The 22,828-nt window shown below is 45.7% G+C and overlaps 1 protein-coding gene across 2 annotated transcripts in view; it reads right to left on the bottom strand.

Annotated features, from left to right (window-relative positions):
* Positions 1-22,828, bottom strand: part of VPS13C (vacuolar protein sorting 13 homolog C) — a 478,755-nt gene that overhangs the window by 245,541 nt on the left and 210,386 nt on the right. For both annotated transcript variants that reach the window (XM_069765602.1, XM_069765601.1), the window contains 2 exons: positions 11,145-11,261; positions 6,204-6,307 (listed from right to left, as the gene is read on the bottom strand). In XM_069765602.1, the coding sequence (XP_069621703.1) occupies positions 6,204-6,307; positions 11,145-11,261 (221 nt within the window). The remainder of the gene's footprint in view (positions 1-6,203; positions 6,308-11,144; positions 11,262-22,828) is intronic.

Raw genomic sequence — 22,828 nt, 5'->3', positions numbered from 1 at the left:
TCCATAGAAGGAGAGAGAATCAACTCCTTCATCAGGTCCTTGGAGAAAGGATATTTAGCTTCAGTGGCTTTTTGAGCCGTAAATCGCTTCTCCGGGTGTTCCCTGTGTTTTTGGACAATGTCCTGAAACTCAGGGTGATTAGTAATATCTTTTGAACGCGTTTAGTCTTTTTAAAAGACACGACGTGTTCCTGAGTGGATACAGATTCCTTGTCCACCATTAGTGTTTTGTTGACTGCCTCAATAAGTGAGTCAAGTGTCTCCTGACCGATAGAGGAATCTTGGGTTAAAGATTCATCCGACTCGTATTCCGAGTCATGTACGCTGCGACCCTCGGAGGAGGGGGAGCGAGAAGATGAGCTTGCAGGTGCTGAAGCTTTAGCGTGTACGGGAGACGAGGGAAGGGTCCTTTTTCTGGCACCCCGAGATTCCCGTAGAACAGTAAGCCCCCTGTGGTCGGACGGCCCCGCATTCGCGCCAGATTCCGTCGCAGTCGACAGAGGTGAGTTCTGGCTTAGGGAGGATCCCCGGAAAGAGTCCAATGCCTTGACCAAGGAATCCATTGAACGTGACAAGGACGCGGCCCACTCAGGAGGGTTAGGCTCAATGGGGTCGGTGGAGACATTGGAGGTGGAGGCAGAAGGAGGATGCGCACATGTCTGGTCACAGTTCTGGCACAGAGGGGTATTGTGGGCACGTGGCATCGCAGAATTGCAAGTGACACATGAAGTAAAGAACACAGTGTGCTTTTTATTGCCCCTTTTAGCCTCCTTAGATTGAGACATAGTGTATGTCTATTCTCCAATAAACTGTGATAGCAGGACTATGGGTGCAGAGAAGGAGTTAAGCTTATTCACTATGGAGTGAAGCAGCTTACCCACGGTCCTGTGCTGCCGTCCCCAGGGAGGAAGAGAGGGAACTGGAGTCCCAAGATGGCGCCCGAGATTTGCAGGGCTCTTCTCGTTCAGAGTGAGAAGTGCCTGAGTAGTGGGCGGGGCTCCGGCGGTGGGCGGGATTTTTGAACTGCGGCCTAGTCCAGCTGAAGAAGCCGGGGACTAAATTTGTGGAGCTGCGACGCCGCGCTTATTGATTGCCGCTGGCATCTAGCCAGTGGTACCTCTCCCCAGGAACCCGGACCGCACCTTCCCACGCCAGCAGCATGAAGAAGGGTAGTACTCATCGAGGAGGGAACCGCCTCCAGTTCAATCGATCCTCCCTATCCCGGGGGATGGAGAGCGTCCTGATGAGTGCCTGCCGCAGGGAACTTACGGCTGTGCCTGCCGCAGGGGACTTACCTCACGGATGTGCCTGCCGCAGGGGGCTTACGGCTACTGTGGGGATTACATGACGCCGTCAGGTGAGGGCTTAATTGCGGAGGAGCCTGGGAGATGCACATAAGAGGTATATTCTTTGTGCTCGCCATCTTACAGGGGGGAGATCGGAACCGTATAGGAACCGTCGCCCTACCGTAGATTTGGCGTGCCCCAGTCGTCGCAGGAGAGGTACGGGGAGGTATACTCGCCGTGCTCGCCTGTTGATGGTTCGGGGGAGAGCGGACCCTGAAAAAGAATCCGTCGCCCCCTTCACACCGTTAATTAAAAAATTAAAAAAATAAAAATGAAATAAAATCGCTGGGGTCTGAAAACAGACCCAAGTGCCTCCTACAGACACTAAGCAAGAACTGGGTCGTTACTGGCCAGTCAAGAGGTGTATACTGCAGAGGAGGAGTTAATTCTTTAAGTTTACTTAGTGTCCTCCTAGTGGCAAGCAGCATAACACCCATGGTCTTGTGTCCCCCAATGAGGTGTAGGAGAAATGTAAATTGTTTTTTTATTCTATAAACTACTGACAACATGTCTCCAAAGTTCCAAGCAATACATTTTGCATTTATTTTTTGAAAATGAGAAATGGTCAAAATACTAAAAAAATGCAGTGCTTGCAGACCTCAAATAATGCAAAAAAGCAAATAAAACAAAAAACAACTTCATAATAATTTAGAAACAAAAATACTAATGTTTTAACTCAAGAAGATATATAATCTTAGGTTGCATTTATATGTATATTAATATTCCTTTTTTTTTTTGTTTCAGGCTACGTAATGAACCTGGCATTTCCTTTCTCTTTTGCTGTTTCCGTCCCTCTTCCTTCCCCATCCTATATTTTATTCTTATTTTCACATTTTCACCTAAGTTCCTCTATATTATTACTGCTCTTTTCTCTGCTTTTATTCTTAGTCTTAACCTTTCAACCTTAGATTCCTTATTTTATGTATATTCCTTTAATTTCTGTTTTAAGAGACTGTGATTACAGCTGAATCACGAACCTTACATTTGCTCAATACATCTAGATGCTGGAATATTTATGGCGCCTGCGCAATCCCAGCAGCAATGAAATAGATCACTTTGTGAAACTTCGGCTTTTTCCGAAATCACTAGTTTCTTAATGCATGCACACATTCCTTATGACCACGCTTGCGCACTCATCCCTTTTTCCTCTCATCATTCGTTTCTTCTGGCAGTACTCGGTCTTAAGGGTCTCAGTCACATGACGCACGTGGAAATAGAGCAGCGGCAGCGTTTAAAAAGGACTCCTTTCAGCACAGAGCACACATTTTCACCACACCGGAAAGGTGCACGCCATGAATGCACGATCTCCCAGCCTACAGGTATAGTGCTCTTACCTTATTTAAGGGAACCTGTCACCCCCAAAATCAAAGGTGAGCTAAGCCCACCAGCATCAGGGGCTTATCTACAGCATTCTGTAATGAAAGATGAGAAAAAGAGGTTAGATTATACTCGCCATGGGGTGATCCCGATGCGGTCCGGTCCGATGGGCATCGCAGTCCGGTCCGGGGCTTCCCATCTTCATACGATGTTGTCCTCTTCTTGTCTTCCCGCTGCAGCTCCTGCGCAGGCGTACTTTGTCTTCCCTGTTGAGGGCAGAGCAAAGTACTGCAATGAGCAGGCGCTGGGCCTCTTTGACCTTTCCCGGCACCTGTGCACTGCAGTACTTTGCTCTGCCCTCAACAGGGCAGACAAAGTACGACTGCGCCGAAGCCACAGCGTGAACACAAGAAGAGGACATCATCGTAAGAAGATGGGAGGCCCCAGACCGGGACGCCCATGGGACCGGACTGCAGCAGGACCGCCCCTGGGTGAGTATAATCTAACCTATTTTTCTCATCTTTCAGGATACATCGGGGGTTTATCAACAGCATTACAGAATGCTGTAGATAAGCCCCTGATGCTGGTGGGCTTAGCTCACCTTCGATTTTGGGGGTGACAGGTTCCCTTTAACTGCTCTGGATATTATAATTTCTCTATGGATATTTATTACTGGGAAACGATTGTTAGCATGTCTTATCTTCATTTTTTTATTCTCTAGCTCCCTTCTCTGTCTCTTGAGGTCTGGACTCTCCAATATAAAGAATCTGCCCTTTTTATCTGTACCTCTTTTTTGTCCTCTGAAATGTTGTTAAAGAGAGGTTCTGATTGTCATATAAATGACTGGCGCTTTAATGATGTTAGAATTACAGTCCTCCGATTCTCTCTTTTTTTAGGTGAATTCACATCCATTTGTATTAAAAGTCCCATCCACTGTCTTATTTTATTGACTGTTGTAAAATATGATGTCATGTGTCATTATGATTGATGGTTCATTATGGTATAATTATACATGGTTTATGTTTATGTTTTTGTGTAGCAATATACCCTTGAAAAAGGCCAAAAAGGGCAGAAACCTTGCTTCGGCAAGGCTGGAATTGGGCAGGTTAATCTTTGCGAAGGACGTATTAATCAAGCTGCATACAATGTTATCCTGTAAAAACAGTTGATTCTTTCTGCTCAGGCAATGTTCCCCAACTCTGAGGACTGATTTTTCCAGCAGGATAATGCGCCATGCCACACAGCTAGGTCAATCAAGGTGTGGATGAAGGACCGCCACATCAAATCCCTATCATGGCCAGCCCAATCTCCAGACCTGAACCCCGGAGACATATTGTTAGTTTATAGAATAAAAGAACAATTTACATTTTACTCAAAAAATACCTATAAAGAGAAAAATCAGACAAAGTGAAAATTTTGCAGTGGTCTCTTAATTTTTCCCAGCGCTGTATATCAGAATAATATATCTAGCTCGTGGGCGAAAGGTGCGAATTAAAGCACCACTCCAGTGTTTTTGGGTGTTTGTTTTCACCGCTGGAGTGGTGCTTTAAATGTATGCCTGCTGCCTCTGTTCTTATACTCACCTACACCTTTTCCAGACGCCTCTCCAATCCCGCCTGTCATTTTGTGCCCATAACCTAAGACTGTCCGGAGGTCAGAAATTAAGTCACAAGAGCCCAATGTAAGTTTATGGGAGCCAGAACGAAGCTCTCAGAGATGTAATGAAAAATGACCTCGGGCGCCCTCCATGAAACACTGGAGCTGGGGTCAGGTCATTTTCGCCAGAGACCAACGAGAGCGACGCTGGAAAAGGATGATGCCGGCGGCAGGAGAGTAAAAGGGAGCAGGGGAATCACATTTGAAGCACCACTCCAGCGGTGCAATTAAAAAAAAACAAAAACGCTGGAATGGTGATTTAACCCCTTTCTGACCTCGGACGGATAGTACGTTCGAGGTCAGATCCCCTGCTTTGATGTGGGCTCCGGCGGTGAGCCCACATCAAAGCTGAGACATGTCAGCTGTTTTGAACAGCTGACACGTGCGCGCAATAGCGGCGAAAGGAATTGCGATCCACCCGTCACTTAACTAGTTAAATGCCGCTGTCTACTGCTTCCGGCCATCCAGCCAGAAATGCGTGCATCGCCGACTCAGTCACATGATCAGGGGTCAGCGATGCGTCGGTAGTAACCAGAGGTTTCCTTGAGACCTCTATGGTTGCTGATTCCGGCTTGCTGTGAGCGTCACTCTGTGGTCGGCATTCATAAGCAAGCCTGTAATTCAGCTACATAGGAGCGATCTGATGATCGCTGCTATGTAGCAGGGTCGATCAGGCTATGCCAGCTTCTTGCCTCCCATGGAGGCTATTGAAGCATGGCAAAAGTAAAAAAAAAAAATAAAAAAAAAAAAGTTAAAAATAATATAAAAAAAAAAGATAAATAAAAGTTTAAATCACCCCCCTTTCGCCCTATTCAAAATAAAACAAAAATAAAATAAAATATACACATATTTGGTATCGCCGTGTTCAGAATTGCCCGATCTATCAATAAAAAAAAGGATTAACCTGATCGCTAAACGGCATAGCAAGAAAAAAAATTAGTAACGCCCGAATTACATTTTTTTGGTCACCGCAACATTGCAATAAAATGCAATAATGGGCGATCAAAAGAACGTATCTGCACCAAAATGGTATCACTAAAAATGTCAGCTCGGCACGCCAAAAATAAGCCCTCACCCGACCCCAGATCACGAAAAATGGAGACGCTACAAGTATCGGAAAATAGCGAAATTTTTTTTTTTTTTTTTAGGAAAGTTTGGAATTTGTTTTCACCACTTAGATAAAACGTAACCTAGACATGTTTGGTGTCTATGAAATCGTAATGACCTGGAGAATCATAATCATAATAAGTTTCAGCATTTAGTGAACCTATCAAAAAAGCCAAACAAAAAACACGCATGGGATTGCACTTTTTTTTGGCAATTTCACCACACATGGAATTTTTTTCCCATTTTCTAGTACACGACATGGTAAAACCAATGGCATCACTCAAAAGTACAACTCGTCCCGCAAAAAATAAGCCCTCACATGGCCATGGAAAAATAAAAAGGTTATGGCTCTGGGAAGGAGGGGAGCGAAAAACGAACACGGAAAAACAGAAAATCCCAAGGTCATGAAGGGGTTAAATGATCTTTTGTACTACTGCATAAAGAGTAAGGCAGGTAAGATTTCAGCTCCAGACAGGTACCTTACAACCACCCACTGGACAGTAAGGATGAAGGGCTGTGGGGGATGAGGGTTTGGGATACAAATGGAAGATATACGGTACTGTAAATAAATATTTCTCAGTTTTCATAAGAAGAAATAGGGCAAAAAATTGATTAAAAAAATGGAGAGGTTAAGGAAAATAATTGCTCGGATATGTATATACTAGTTTTGGTTCTCAATAACAAGTCAAAAGTAGTAAATTGAATGAAGAGGAGATCATTGAACTTGGGTGTGACACAAACACAAGCATTGGATGCACCTTTCCAATAATATATTCACCTTTTTATGAATGGTTTTTGGATTTACGTCATTGACAACAATATCCTTCAACCTGGCAAACACCTCTATCTGGCTGGATTCCAGGAAAATAGAGGAGTCTAGGCCTGGAAAGAGAAGAAATATCCAATTAAAAAATAATGCCAAGCTAACAACGAGAGTTATAAATGGCAGCACTAATCCACAGGATTATATGATGGGAATAACACTCGGCACACAACAACATTAGCTGCAGAAAACTAATGGAGGACTTTAATGAGAAGGTAGAAGGCTGTAACTTTAGGTTCTCTGTGACTCACCTATTTGCTACTTATGAGTCGACAATAATATTAAGCTAATCGCATGACAACATTCAGCCTAGTCAAGTGAAGGTGACATACTTCAAGAACTGTAATTAAAAAGCTGCCTTGAAGGAGTAAATCTCCTATGTATGATTTTACTGGGATTTCATGCAAACCCACATAAAGGTGGCACAGCTCACTACCTTCTCACAATAGAAGTTCTTCATCCCACTGCAAATTAGGCTATATCTACTTTTTTCTGCAACTGAATTATTATTATATAGGGCTGTCTACGCTGCTTTGATGAAAATACAAAAGTCTCAATTAATTAATCGAACAGAAAAAAAAATGATTCCATCACTTCACTCATGGAAGCTGTAAATTATACAGCATTTACAGGTATCAGTAGAACAGTGGACACTGTAAGAGACACATTAACAATAAAAAACAGTAAAAACCATACGGGTTAGAGAAGGTAAACAGCAGAAGTGTTCATAAAAGCTAAGGCCATGTTCACAAGTTGCAGATTTTACCGCGGATCCGCAGCGTTTTTGACGCTGCGGATCTGAAGCAGTTTTCCATGTGGTTTACAGTACCATGCAAACCTATGGAAAACCCAATCCACTGTGCACATGCTGCGGAAAAAAAGCACAGAAAAGGAGTATTTTTTTCCACAGCATGTCAATTCTTTGTGTGCATCTGCAGCGTTCTGCACCCATTGACTTGCATTGAGTCGGGCACATCCGCAGCAAAACTGCAGATGTAAAAAAGATCTGCGGTTTAGCTGCAGGTGAAACGCTGTAGATCGGGAGGAGGGAATAGTGTGGGCGGAGACTGTGCGTGTCTGTGTGTGCGGGGTCTGCGTGTGTGTGGGTCTGCGGGGCTGTCAGGGGTCTGTGCGGGGTGTTTGCCGGGGGTCTGCCTTGTCTGTCGGGGGTGTGTGTGTGTGCAGGCATCGTCCGATGGGACTATAAGTCCCATCGGGCTATGCCTGCTACAGTGACAGTGATTGACACATTAGCCAATAATGGGACAGTAGTCCCATCATCCGGCTAATGTGCTGAATGTAATTCCCCCCCCCCCCAAAAAAAAAAAAATATATATATATATATATAACACTACATACAACATATAACAGAACATACAACATACAACAGTACATACAACAGTACATACAACAGTACATACAACAGTACATACAACATACAACAGAACATACAACATACAACAGTACATACAACAGTACATACAACAGTACATACAACATACAACAGTACATACAACATACAACAGTACATACAACATACAACAGTACATACAACGTACAACAGTACATACAACGTACAACAGTACATACAACGTACAACAGTACATACAACATACACCAGTACATACAACATACACCAGTACATACAACATACACCAGTACATACAACATACACCAGTACATACAACATACAACAGTACAATAGATATATACAGTACAGTCATACATTACATACAAGACATACATATAGACATACAACATAGAGTACATACTCACCATCACCTTGTCATCTTGATCCCCGAAGCCATTGTCACCTGTAAAAAATATTAAAATAACAAACAAACAATATACTCCCTGATCCACAGTAATCCAATTAAAACGAGTGTCCCACGACGATCTACCGTGGAGAGCAGCCACATCAGCTGATGCGACCGCGCTCCAGGAATACAATGACGGAAGGTATCCTTTCGCAATGTATTCCTTCGCCACTGTAAAAAATAGTCCATAGTCTCACTTGTGGCACTGCTGTGTGGGAAAATTCCCATGCAGCTTTGCCATAAATTGAGACCCTGAACTAAGGTAACCTCAGTGATGCACTGCAGGAGCCATTGTCTCCTGTCAGTGTGTCACTGAAGGTCTATAGAGCAGTGACATCACCCGATGTCACTGTTCTATAGGGGAGATGGTCGTGGGACACTTGTTATTAATAGGACTGTGTTGGAGAGGGAGTATAAGGTTTATTATTTTAAAAAAATTTGCAGGCGAGTATGGCAAGTATGGTTAAATTTAGAATATTAAAAGACTTTTTTCTGGCTGTGTCTTTTTTTTTATTTAACTCTACTATAGTACTATTCACTTCTATAGGATTAATAATGGATAGGTGTCTTCTTGACGCCTCTCCATTATTACCCGGGCTTAATGTCACCTTACATTAGCAAGGTGACTTTAACCCCTTATTACTCCATACACCGCTGCTAAAGGGGAGTGGGAAGAGGAGAGGGGCTAATTGCCGGAATTGGCGCCGTTTCTGGGGCGGCTGCGGGCTGGTATTTGTAGTGGGGGGGGGGGGGGAAATATCCATGGCCCCTCTCTAGGCTATGAATATCAGCCCTCAGCTGTCTGCGTAGCCTTTCTGGCTATAAAATATAAGGGGACCCCACGTCATTTATTTTTTGGGGGGCACCCTATTTTAATAGCCAGTAAAGGCTACGCAAGACAGCTGCGGGCTGATATTTGTAGCCTGGGAGGGGCCATGGGTGTTAATCCCTCCCCAGGCTACAAATATTGGCTCCCGGCTTTCCCCCTCTGGCGCAGAAAATTGCACGGGAGCCCACGCCATTTTTTCCCGTTTTTTATTTAATTAAACGTTCATTAATAAACATAAGCCTTGCTAGTATATATCAACAGATGGATAACTATGGCTATATCTATCTATAGATACATAGTTATATCTATAGATACATAGATAGATATATTGATAGATATATCTGGCTATTTTCACACATCAGGTTTTTGTTGTCAAGCACAATCCGGCGAGTTTTCAAAACAACGGGTCGTTTTTTTCTTCTCATAGTTGTATTAGCGCCGGATTGCGCCTGATGGCCACACGTTTCATCCATTTTTTTGTCAGATCCATCAGAAAAGCTGTTTCCGGCGGACGGAGAAAACATACAGAAGAACGTTTTTTCTGTCCGGAGAAAAACGTAGATGTGAACTGAGATGTGAAATGATGAATCCGGTTTTTCATGCAATGTTTCCATTGAAATCATGCACATGTTCCGTTCTCTCGCTCTCAAAAAAACGGATCAGTTGCATGAGTTTATAACTATTTGCAACGGATCTGTTTTTTCAATAACTCGCTGAATCCTGCCTGATGGAAAAAAACTGATGTGTGAAAGTAGCCTAACTATCCATACATCTATCCATAGATATATCTATCTACATCTATCTATCTATCTATCTATCTATCTATCTATCTATCTATCTATCTATCTCATTCCTTCTATCTGTCCATCCATCTTTCCCATATCTATCTGTCTGTCTGTCTGTGTAATGGAGTGTGGGTTGTACAAATGTAAAAGAGGAAGTTGGACAAGACATGACAAATCTTTTTTTAATTCAATTAATACATCTTTATTTAGCTTTCAAAAACGCATACAAAAACAGCACAAAAAAACGCATCAAAAACGCACCTGCGTTTTCTGCCAAGAGCTGCGGATTTAGTGCAGAAAAATCAGCAGGCAAATCTCCAAGTGTGCACATACCCTAACAGTGCTCTTCAGCACAAGATGTGCAAATTAGACAAATGAACAGCCCTGTGCACAGACATTGAAGGGAACCGGTCAGCAGGTTTCTGTTATGTAATCTGAGAGTACCATGATGTAGGGGCAGAGAGTTTGATTCCAATGATGTGTCACTTACAAGACTGTGTTTTGCGGTTTCATTACAATAAGTGTTTTATCTGCAGAAGATCATTACAGGAAAAAACTTCTGCAACCTCCTAGTCCAACAATGCCTGCACCACTATTAGCAGCTCTCAGTTTACACACACAAAAAGCTGCCAATTAATGGTGTGGGTGGGGTTACACAGGATCAACATTCTTATCTCACCCAGATCTGAGAAAACAGTGGTTTTATGATACCTGCAACACCCAGTAAACTAAGTGACACATGACTGGAATCAGGGTCTCTGTCCCTACATCATGTGGCTGTCAGACTAATGGTAAAAACCTGCTGACAGATTTCCTTTAAAGCTGCTTAACACCACCCATCTGTGGGATTGCAGACAGTGTCAATCCGAAACATCAAAATAAAATGTAACGGAATCAAAGAAATATTAAAATATAATATTTAACTACAGCTTGTTAAAGACATCCATAGACATAAGGTAGGGAAAAGACATGTTCTGTAACGTGCCTTGGGTTTTAAGATCTCTTTAAAATCAGTATATGCATAACTTGTGGATGTTTTAACTAGATAGAATTAAATGTTATGTTTCAATGTTTCATTGAGGTGCTGGATCTTACCTGGGACCTGACCCAGAGTTCACGGACATCATGCTCCACTCTTTACCTTGAGGAAACATGTCTTGATGAACAGCACCCAAGACCCGTGGGGTGTTGAGCCGATTTCTCCCCACAGTATAATTTTTGCCTATTAGTGTCAATTTGAATTTTTTTTTTTAATGTACAATACATTCATAGGTCAAAAAAAAAAATAAAAAAAAAAAAACAAAGAAATAAGGAAGCATGGAGAAAATGAATAAAGAGATTTATAACGTTTTATCTGAAAGCTATACATATTACATATTGTAAGAAAAGAAATGTATACTTTCTTCAGAGAATCTTTTTTTCCCAAGCTGCTACTACGCTGCTCATACAAGGATTGCCAACATACCTAAAATTTTGATTTCAGCAATATGCCGGTTCTCGTCCCACATATTCACACTGAAAGAATCCAGCTTAGCAAACAGTTTGAAGGCGATGAAGTCCTTATCTTTGGAGGCTTTTGTTGCTTTAAGACAAAAATAAAATAATCATATGAAAATCATAATTTGTTTCTAATAACCTGCGTCAAGCATTTTTCATCCACTTATTAAGAAGATTTATTTTTTATTTGCCCAGCAAAATACATTAGGAATTTAAAATATTAATCTTAAAGACTAAAATGCATAAAACCGACTTCTCACATTGATTATCTAGATTCTAGAACATATGATGAAGCTGAAAATTCATGAACCCAGCATTCAGCCCCCTTACAAGGGTTGTCACTTTATTTTCTCACTCATCCATTGGAAGATGCGGATGGACTTGTATGATCACAAGCTTGCTCCTTTAGCAGAAATTTTGTGGACTGGGGAGCTGTGCACTCTGTGAGGAAGCTTGAATTAACAAGTGCAGAAGGAGAACCTCTAATATTTAACATTTTCGGGACTAAAAAATTTACTTTCTAGAGAGAAAAAGTATTGCAAAAAAAAAAAAAAAAAAAAGAGTCTGGAGGCAGCTTCCTCTAATCAAGCAGAACGCCGACACCTCATCCTGATCACTGAGAAAACTGCGCTCCATTCCAGCAAAAAGCCTGAGAAGTCTGATCCATGCAGGGGAAGAAGCCAACATGACCTGCACATCACTGCTGGCCGCCCGGCCAGAGGAGTTGAAGGACCTTTAGGCTATGTTCACATGTTGCTGTTTTTATGCAAATTTTCAGCTGCGTTTCATAGTACCAGCAAAGTCTACGAGTTGTCAGAAATCTCATGCACAGATCTTTTTTTTTTCCTTGTCAAAAAGCTGCGTTTCTGCAAAATGCAGCATGTCACTTCAGTGTTTTAGCAACGTTTTTCACCCGCTGAAAGAAATGATTAGTGCAAAAAAAGTTGAAAAAAAAAACAAAACAAAAACATTTACCAGTATTCAGTTTCACTGCGTTTTTGGTGCGAAAACCTGATTAAGTTGAATCAAATCATTTTTTTATGCACCAAACTATCAGCATGCACATATTTTTCCATCCGTAGAGCCATGGAGGGCTTGTTTTTTGCGGGACAAGTTGTACTTTTGAACGACAGTTTGTTTTATCTTATAGTGTACTGGAAAAGGAGAAAAAAATTCAAGTACGATGAAATTGCCAAAGAAAAAATGCAATTCCACAATTGTTTTGGGGAGTTTTTTTTTTTTTTTACCATTTTCACCAAATACTAAAACTGACCTGCCATTATGATTCTCCAGGTCATTACGAGTTTGCAGATATCGAACATGTCTAGGTTCTTTTTTATTTAAGTGGTGATAAAAAATCTAACATTTGTTAAAAAAAAAAAATTATTAGGTAATTTTTCGAGAATAGTAGCATCTCCATTTTTCGTGATCTGGGGCTGAGTGGGGGTTTATTTCTCGTGCACTGAGCCGACACTTTTATGGATACCATATTTGTGCAGATAAGATGATTTGATCGCCTGTTATAGCAGTTTAATGCAATATTGCGATGAACAAAAAAACGTAATTCTGGTGTTTTTCCTTTTTTTCTCGCTATGCCGTTCACCGATCTGATTATTTTTATATATTGGTAGATCAAGCGATTCTGAACGTGGCGACACCAAATATGTGTATTTTTAATTTTCTGTAATGTTCTTCTCCGGTGGTGCACCATAGAATAAAGTGTGTCTCAATCTAAAAAATACAGAGTGTGTGTGTTTCTGCTCCTACAGTGGGGAAAAACAGGATTTTTGGTTGCTTACCGTAAAATCTGTTTCTTGAAGCCTCCATTGGGGGACACAGGAACCATGGGTGTGTGCTGCTGCCACTAGGAGGCTGACACTATGCAAATAAAAAAGTTAGCTCCTCCTCTGCAGTGTACACCCCACCGACTGGCATTAAACTCTTCAGTTAGTGAGAAAGCAGTAGGAGAAAAAACAAGGTTGAAAAACCATAACCACAAACTTGAGAACTGTAAACGTGAGAACAGTCAGAGAACATATAACAAAAACATTGGGAGGGAGCTGTGTCCCCCAATGGAGGCTTCAAGAAACAGATTTTACGGTAAGCAACCAAAAATCCTGTTTTCTTTATCGCCTCTCATTGGGGGACACAGGAACCATGGGACGTCCCAAAGCAGTCCCAAGGGCGGGAAAAACAGACTTCCATCAGGTCAGAGGACTCACCATTGCCGCCTGCAGGATCCTTCTGCCTAGGCTGGCGTCCGCCGATGCGTAGGTATGGACCTTGTAAAATTTGGTGAACGTGTGGATGGAAGACCAAGTTGCCGCTTTGCAAAGCTGTAGGGCGGAAGCCCTGTGGTGCACCGCCCAGGAGGCGCCGACTGCCCGGGTAGAGTGAGCCTTAATCCCAGGAGGGGGCACTCTGTTCTTGACCCGGTAAGCCTCCAAAATTGCCATTCTGATCCATCGAGCAATAGTCGCTTTAGAAGCCGGCTGGCCTCTGCGCGTGCCATCAGGAATGACGAAAAAGGAATCAGTCTTCCGGAAAGTGGACGTTCTGTCCAGATAGATCCTCACAGCCCTGACAAGGTCCAGCTTGTTCAACGATCGCTCCAGAGGATGAGTCGGAGCTGGACAAAAGGAAGGTAGAACGATGTCCTCGTTGAGGTGGAACGTGGAAACCACCTTAGGAAGAAAAGAAGGTGGGGGCCGGAAGACCACCTTGTCCTGGTGAATGACCAAAAACGGAGGACGGCAAGACAGGGCCGCCAGCTCGGAAACGCGGCGAATGGACGTGATGGCCACAAGAAAGGCTACCTTCCATGATAAAACTGATAGAGGAATCTCCCTAAGAGGTTCAAAGGGAGAAACCTTCAGAACGTCCAGTACCAGGTTTAGGTCCCATGCCTCCACAGGGGCCCTGTACGGCGGGACGGCGTGGGCTACCCCCTGAAAGAAGGTCTTAACCTGTGGCCGAGAGGCCAAGGTCTTCTGAAAGAGGATGGAAAGCGCAGAGACCTGACCCTTCAGGGAACTAAGAGCCAGGCCCGAATCCAGTCCTGCCTGAAGGAAGGCCAAAAGAGAAGGCAGGGAAAAAACCATAGGCGGAACGCGGTTGGACTCGCACCAACGGAAGTAGGCCTTCCAGGTGCGGTAGTAGATCCTGGAAGACGAAGGCTTTCGAGCCTGAATCATGGTGTGAATCACCCGGTCCGAAAGGCCGGACGCTCTTAGAACTGCGGTCTCAACAGCCACGCCGTTAAACTGAGCGACCGAGAATTCGGGTGGCAGATCGGACCCTGGGACAGCAGATCGGGCCTGTCTGGAAGGCGCCAGGGAGCGTCCGCGAGAAGGTTGACGAGCTCCGCGAACCAAGCTCTCCTGGGCCAATCCGGGGCGATCAGGATGACCGGCACCCCTTCCGCTTTGATCTTCAACAGTTTGGGAAGTAATGGAAGGGGTGGGAACAGGTAGGGCAGCTCGAACTGTGACCAAGGAATGGCCAGAGCATCGACGCCCACTGCGAGAGGATCGCGGGACCTGGAGACGAACTGCGGAACCTTCCTGTTGACTCGGGACGCCGTGAGATCCACATCCGGAGTTCCCCATCGAAGACAAATCTGATGGAAGACCTCCGGATGCAAGGACCATTCCCCTGCCGCGAGGCCCTCGCGGCTGAGGAAGTCGGCGGCCCAGTTTTCCACGCCGGGGATATGCACCGCGGATATCACCGGAACCGTTGCCTCTGCCCAAAGGAGGATCTTGGATACCTCGGCAAGGGCCAAGGAGCTCCGAGTCCCCCCCTGATGGTTGACATATGCCACAGCCGTGGCGTTGTCCGTCTGGATCCGGACTGGAAGGCCCCTGAGGATCCTTTCCCAGTGGCGGAGGGACAGAAAGATGGCCCGAATTTCGAGGACGTTGATCGGCAGAGATGACTCCTGCGGCGACCAACGGCCCTGAACCGTCAGGTGGCGAAAAACCGCACCCCAGCCGATCAGGCTGGCGTCCGTCGTCACCGCCTGCCAGTGAACCGGAAGGAAGGACCTGCCCTGGGAGATGAGAGGTGACGTCAGCCACCAGTTGAGAGACCGCCTGACCCGAAAGGAGAGTTTGATCGGTCGATCCAGGGAGAAGACCAACCTGTCCCACTGAGACAGAATGGCTTGCTGAAGGGGTCGCGAATGGAATTGGGCGAAGGGAATCGCTTCCAATGTAGCTACCATCCTCCCCAGAACCTTCATGGCCGAACGGAGGGAGGGAGGTCGAGGACCCTGGAGCAAGAGTATGTCCCGACAAAGAGTGGATCTCTTGTCTTTGGGAAGGAAGACTCTGCTCTGACGAGTGTCGAAAAGCATGCCCAGAAAGATGATGCGCTGAGAAGGAATAAGGCAGGACTTCTTCCGGTTTACCAGCCACCCGAAACGGGCTAAGGTGTCGAGAACAATGGACAGGCTTTCGTGGGCCTGAGCGAAGGACGGAGCCTTGATGAGGATGTCGTCGAGATATGGAAATAGGACCAAGCCTCTGACTCTCAAGATGGCCATCAGCGCCGCCATGATCTTCGTGAACACTCTTGGCGCGGTTGCGAGACCGAACGGCAGGGCGACGAACTGAAAATGATCTCGTTGCACTGCGAAGCGCAGGAAACGGTGATGTCCGGGAAATATCGGGACATGGAGGTAGGCGTCCTGGATATCTATTGAGCATAGAAACTCCTGAGCCTCCATGGAAGCAATTACTGAACGAAGGGATTCCATCCTGAAGTGTCTGAGGCGAACCCTCCTGTTCAGCAATTTGAGGTCCAGAATGGGGCGAACTTTGCCGTCTTTTTTCGGTACCACAAAATGATTCGAGTAGAAACCCGTGAAGCGTTCTTTTTCTGGGATGGGAACGATTACCCCGGATTTGAGCAGAGAAGCGATGGCTGAGAAGAAGCCCGGAACTAGAGCGGGGTCTCTTGGAGGACGGGATTGGAAGAAACGATCCCGAGGTCGGGAAGCGAACTCTATTTTGTATCCCGAGGATACAACTTCCCTGACCCATGCATCCTCTACTGCGGAAATCCAGACGTCCCTGAAAAGAAGAAGACGGCCGCCCAATCTGGGAGTTGGGCTGGAGTCTTGCAGAGAGTCATGCCGAGGTGGATCTTCCAGTCCTGGGCCTGGAGGATCTACCCTGGGAGAAACGAGGACGCCAGGACGGAGTGGGCCTAAAGGACACCGCCTTCTTCTCTTGACGTGCCTGTGGCCTCTGTTGCTGCTGGGAAAAGGAGTTTGACGCAGCGAAGCGACGAAAAGGCTGAAAAGAACGAAACTGTCGTCTAGGAGGAGGGCGACGAGGCTTAGCCTGGGGGAGAAGAGAACTTGTACCCCCGGTAGCGTCCTTAATGATTTGGTCCAGCTGGGAGCCAAAGAGACGAGAGCCCTGGAAGGGCAGGCTAGTAAGGGACTTTTTGGAAGATAAATCCGCCTGCCAGGCCTTGAGCCAAACGGTCCGACGGATGGCAACGGCATTGCTGGAAGCTTGAGCCGCACAAGACGCGACATCCAGGGAGGCGGAAACCAGGTATTCACCAGCGTGGGAAATCTGGTTGGCAAGTTCCGCTAATTGTGCGGGAGGCGCCCCGTCCAGGATACCTCGCCGAAGATCCTTGGCCCATTTTGAAATGGATTTTGAGGCCCAAGTGGACGCAAAAGCTGGACATAGAGCCGCTGAAGCCGCTTCAAAAGCAGATTTCGCGAAGGATTCTATAACTCTATCGTTAGAATCCTTCAGAGATGCTCCGCCGGACAGTGGAAGCACCGTGTTGGTGGACAGCCTGGACACAGGTGGATCCACTGAGGGAGAGACCGTCCAATTGGCGGTAAGCTCTGGAGAAAAAGGATATAGCACACCCAGGCGTTTTCCCCTCTGAAAACGCCTAGTGGGGTTCTCTCTCTCTCTGGACAAGATTTCCTCGAATTCAGGATGAGGAGCGAAAAATTTAGAAGGTGGTTTGGCCCGTCTAAACGAAACCGCCTGATCTGCGGGTTCCGTAGAGGGATCCTTGATGCCACAGGTTTGGTTTATTGCCCCAATGAGGTTCTGTACTGTCTCACTCATGGTGGCGATTTGGTTAGGATCCAGCTCTGAAATATCCTCCGAAGGCGCATCAGATAATGCCTCGCCCGACTCAGGGGAGGAGGATCGGTGGGACACCAACCGCGGGGGAGGGCCAAGCGGCAAGATGGAGCGCGAAGAGGACTCAGACTGACGTTCCTGTCTGGACCTTTTGTGGCTTATCAAGGAGGGCTCGGGTGGCGGTTCCTGCGACCCGCTGGCCACTGCAGGGGTCTGCAGGGGTAACCGATCCAGCGCGGACACTAGGGTTTGAGATACCCGTGTTAAATCGGCCACCGATTGTGACAGAGAGGCGGCCCAGCCTGGGATGGGGGGATCCTGGGCGGTGGGAACAATCGGGTTGCTGCAGGACTGACACAGCGGGGAGGACTGACCTGAGGGAAGTGTGCTGTTACAGGACGAACATGCAAAGTACGTGACTAAGGCAGGAGATGAAGAAGTCGGAGGACGAGAGCGGCCCCCTTTAGAGTTAGACATTTTGAAGAGGTCCCTGAAGAAAATGCCAGCAGGTTAGGGGACAGTGGGGCAGAGGAGGGTGTCAGTCTGCAGTGCAGAGCTACTCACGGCAGATGAAAAACCCTGGATACCAGGAGCTGCAGGCCTGGAGGAAGATGCTGTGGATCCCCAGCGCAGATGGCATGCTGTGTTCCCAGAAAGAGCGCTCTGCGAAGTTCCCCCGGCGCAGGAGCGTGGCACGATGAAGAGAACTCGTGCCCTGAGCGTCCAGCAGCGGCGTGGAGGAAGGGGCGGAGCCAGCCGAGATGGCGCCGGTGGGTGGGGAATGCCGGGCAGAGTTTGTCGGGCGGGAGAAAGCCCGCCCGATGATACCGAAAGTGACGGAGCGCGTCACCGGAAGTAGGCCCCGGGGGAAGCCGGGGCCTAAATTAGCAGCCGGTGACCGCTGAAATGGGTGCCGGCGCCGAGGAAAAGGTGCGGGCGTCCCGTCTGACAGGCGCGGCAGCCGCCGCATGAACAGCGGAGCGCCGGTGTCGGCGCCGGAAGTAGGCCCCGGGAAGAGCCGGGGCCTACATTAAAAGCCGGCCGCCGCAGGAGACGACAGTGGCCGCTGAAAAGGAGGGACTGCCGTGGAGATAAAAACAGAGCGGCTGTCTGTAGTGGGGCCGCGCCGCAGAGGAAAGGGTCTGGGGCACCGATTAGAGGTGCAGCCACCGTGGGAAGGTAGCGCGGCCGGAATTAAGAGCCGCGGCGCAAAAGATGGGCCCCGGAAATTGTCCCTAATTGCTAGTACAGGAAGGGTGCTGCCGCAGGAATAGCAGTGCGGCCGCAGAAATGCAGGAAGAAGGGAATCCCGAGGCCCCCCAAATACTCACCTAATATCCCACGCCGTCTACTAACCTTAAAAACGTGGAAGATATTAGACGTCCTTGGAGCTGATGGACGTCCTCGTCTCCTCCGACCGACAGGCTCTGGAAGGCGAGTGGGTGGGGGACGGAGCCAGGACCGGACTTTTGAGCACGCTTGTGTGCTAGGATCTTGGTCCTGGAGAGGGATCTATGAGTATACGGGGTGGCAGTACACGCCGTACTCATAGTCCGCTTTGTGGGACTACAGGTGTGACTGTTCACCCTGTATCCCTTCAGAAAACCTGAAAAAGAAACGACGCACATTGAGGTAGATAAGGGTCTAATGAAAGACCCGTGTCCACCTCCTACTGACACTAAGCTAAACTGAAGAGTTTAATGCCAGTCGGTGGGGTGTACACTGCAGAGGAGGAGCTAACTTTTTTATTTGCATAGTGTCAGCCTCCTAGTGGCAGCAGCATACACCCATGGTTCCTGTGTCCCCCAATGAGAGGCGATAAAGAAATAAGTACGGTATTTGATACACTGTCGATTTTGTAAGATTTCTGTAATTTTTATCGTACAAGCCCCACATCTGTCAGAGGCAGAATCAGAAAGAAAAAAAAACAGAATCACATTGTATGATTTTTACATAATTAATTTGCATTTTATTGTATGAAATAAGTATTTATTTGATACAATAGAAAAACATTACTTAATATTTGGTACAGAAACCTTTGTTTGCAATTACAGAGGTCAGACGTTTCCTGCAGTTTTGACCAAGTTTGCACACACTGAAGCAGGGATTTTGGCCCACTCCTCCATGCAGATCTTATCCAGATATTTCAGATTTCAGGGCTGTCGCTGGGCAACATTGAGTTTCAGCTCCCTCCAAAGATATTCTATCGGGTTCAGGTCTGGTCTGGAGACTGGCTTAGGCCACTTCAGGACTTTGAAATGTTTCTTGCTGAGCCACTCCTTAGTTGCCCTGGCTGTGTATTTCAGGTTATTGTCACGCTGGAAGACCCAGCCGTGACCCATCTTCAATGCTCTTATTGAGGGAAGGAGGTTGTTGGACAGAATCTCACGATACATGACCCCATTCATCCTACCTTCAATGCAGTGCAGTCGTCCTGTCCCCTTTTCAGAAAAACACCTCAAAAGTACGATGTTTCCCCCACTATGCTTCACAGTTGGGATATTGTTCTTGGAGTTGTACTCAACCTACTTCCTCCAAACACAGTGAGTGTAGTTGATACCAAAAAGTTCGATTTTGGTTTTATTTTACCACATAACCTTCTCCCATGGCTCCTCTGGTTCATCCCGATGGTCACTGGCAAATTCAAACAGGCCTGGACATGTGCTGGCGTGAGCAGGGGGACCTTGCGTGCCCTGCAGGATTTTAATCCATGACGGTGTAGTGTCTTACTAACAGTAATATTTCAGATTGTGGCTCCCGCTCTCTTCAGGACATTGACCAGGTCCTCCAGTGTACTTCTGCGCTGTTTTCTGACCTTTTTCAGAATCACCTTCACCCCACGAAACAAGATCTTGCATGGGACCCTAGACCGAGGAAGATTGAATCATGTTGTGCCTCTTCCATTTTCAAATAACAGCTGTTACCCTCTCACCAAGCTTCTTGCCTATTATCCAGTAGCCCATCCCAAACTTGTGCAGGTCTACAATTTTGTCCTTGGTGTCCCGAGGCAGCTCTTTGGTCTTGGCCATGGTGGAAAGATTGGCATGTGATTAATTGTGTAGACAGGTGCCTTTTATACAGGTAATGAGTGCAGAGTAAGGCTATGTTCACACTGGGCTACCCCTTTTTGAAAAAGCTAAAACGCGAAACACGCGTCAGGGGCCGTGGGGTGAGGTGAGGCACAGTCCCTTGACATATAATGGGTAAGCATGTCTTCAAATTTACTATTGGTCTGAGTTGGCTTGTGACTTGCTGAGGCATTATGTGATTGTGTGATTGTTAGAAGCCAGTGGATCGGCCTTACATTGTATTATACTATATTCTACTGACCTGCTCCCATTTGGATGTACTGTAGTTTACTGTTCTCCCTCAGCCTTACACACCTGTAGATCTCCTCCGGTTGAAATCTCCCCCTTTTTTGTATGCAATATTTATATTTGAAATACTCTTGTATGTAATTTTTCAATAACTGAATTTTCTTATATATACTTATGATGTTTTGGACATTTTTGCTCTATTTTTATCTGGTTGGTATCTGGTTGGAGCGGTCAATCTGAAAATATACTTTTCAGGTATTCTGGGAGAGCTGGTAGGGTTCGCTCTCGGCCTCAATGTATGGTGGTGCTTTTTGATTATATTAGTGAGTATTGACCAGGTCCTCCAGTGTACTTCTGCGCTGTTTTCTGACCTTTCTCAGAATCACCTTCACCCCCCGAAACAAGATCTTGCATGGGACCCTAGACCGAGGAAGATTGAATCATCTTGTGCCTCTTCTATTTGCTAATAACAGCTGTTGCCATCTCACCAAGCTGCTTGTCCATTATCCAGTAGCCCATCCCAACCTTGTGCAGGTCTACAATTTTGTCCTTGGTGTCCCTAGGCAGCTCTTTGGTCTTGGCCTTGGCGGAAAGGTTGGCATGTGATTAATTGAGTGTGTAGACAGGTGCCTTTTATACAGGTAATGAGTTCAAACAGGTGCAATTAATACAGGTAATGAGTGCAGAGTAAGGCTATGTTCACACTGGGCAAAGCCTGTGATATTTCAGAAACTTCATGCAAACGTTTTTTTTTTTTGTTTATTTTGTTTGTTTTTTTTACATAGAGCAGGTCACTTCTGTCACCCTTTTTTCAGCGTTTTTCACCCATTGACTTGAATGGTGAAACAACGCTGCAAAAACGCAGGTTGACTTTTTTTGCAGTGTATTTGCTGCAGAAAAGTCGAGGACAACAGGATGTGACCTCACAGTCAGCTCTGCTAAATTTAGATGGCAGGCTGCATGGTTGCATGATGTGACCATACAGACTGTTATCCAGAAATCATTGAGCAGCGGACCTGAACCAAGTGAATGGGGACCCGAATATACAGTGTTTGCTTCCCAGGAATTAATGGAATATGGAAGGAAAAAAGTAACATTTTACTTTTTATTTTTTCTTCAAATTTTTTTTTACCTTAGGCCCAATTTTTTTTTTTGCAAGGGTAACAGGTAAAATTGGACCCTAAAATTTGTTTTGCAATTTCTCTTGAGCATGCCGATACCCCATTTGTGAGGGAAAACCACTGCTTGGGCACACAGCAGAGTTTGGAAGGGAAGGAGCGCCATTTGACTTTTAGAATGTAAAATTAGCTGGAATAATTAGGCGGATGCCATGTCATGTTTGGAGAGCCCCTGATGTGCCTAAATAGCGTAAACAGCTCATAAGTGACGCCATTTTGTAAACTAGACCCCTAAAGGAACTTATCTAGATGTGTGGTGAGCACCTTGAACCCCCAGATGTTTTACAGAAGTTTATAATGTGAAGTCGTGAAAATAAAGAAAAACATTAAAAAAAAACAACAACAAAAAAAACACATTTTCCCCACTAAAGTTTGTTGTGCAATTTTTCGAGTACTCAGAAACCCCATATGTGGGGGAAAACTACTGCTTTGGCGCACGGCAGGACTCAAAAAAGGAGTGACCTTTTTTAACATAAACTTTGATGGCATGGTCTGCGGTTGTCATGTCATGTTTGGAGAGCCTTTGACGTGCCTAAACAGTGGAAACCCCCACAAGTGACCCTTTTTTGGAAACTAGACCACTCAAGGAATGTATCTAGATGTGTGGTGAGCACCTTGAGCCCCCAGACTACTCACAGAAGTTTATAACGTAAAGCTGTGAAAATAAAAAAAATCTAATTTTTTCCTAAAGTATTATTTTAGCCCTAATTTTCTTTTTGTTTTCAAGAGAGTAACAAAGTGGACCCCAAAAATTATTTGCAATTTCTCCCAGGTACACTCCATATATGGTCCAAAATTACTTTTGAGGTACAGTGCAAACATCCGAAGGGAAGAAATGCCATATTGGAATTCAGATTTTGCTGGACTGGTTTGAGCGTACTATGTCACTTTGGCAGAGCCCCTGAGGTGCCATAACAGTATAACCCCCCCCATAAGTGACCTGATTTTTCAAACTACACTTTTCAGTGAATTCATCTAGAGGTACAGTGATCATATTGACACCACAAGTGTGCCACAGAATATTATTCTATTGGG

The sequence above is a fragment of the Ranitomeya imitator genome, chromosome 4, assembly GCF_032444005.1.
Source record: "Ranitomeya imitator isolate aRanImi1 chromosome 4, aRanImi1.pri, whole genome shotgun sequence".
Taxonomy (NCBI): Eukaryota; Metazoa; Chordata; class Amphibia; order Anura; family Dendrobatidae; genus Ranitomeya; species Ranitomeya imitator.
This window is presented reverse-complemented; position numbering and strand designations above follow the sequence as displayed.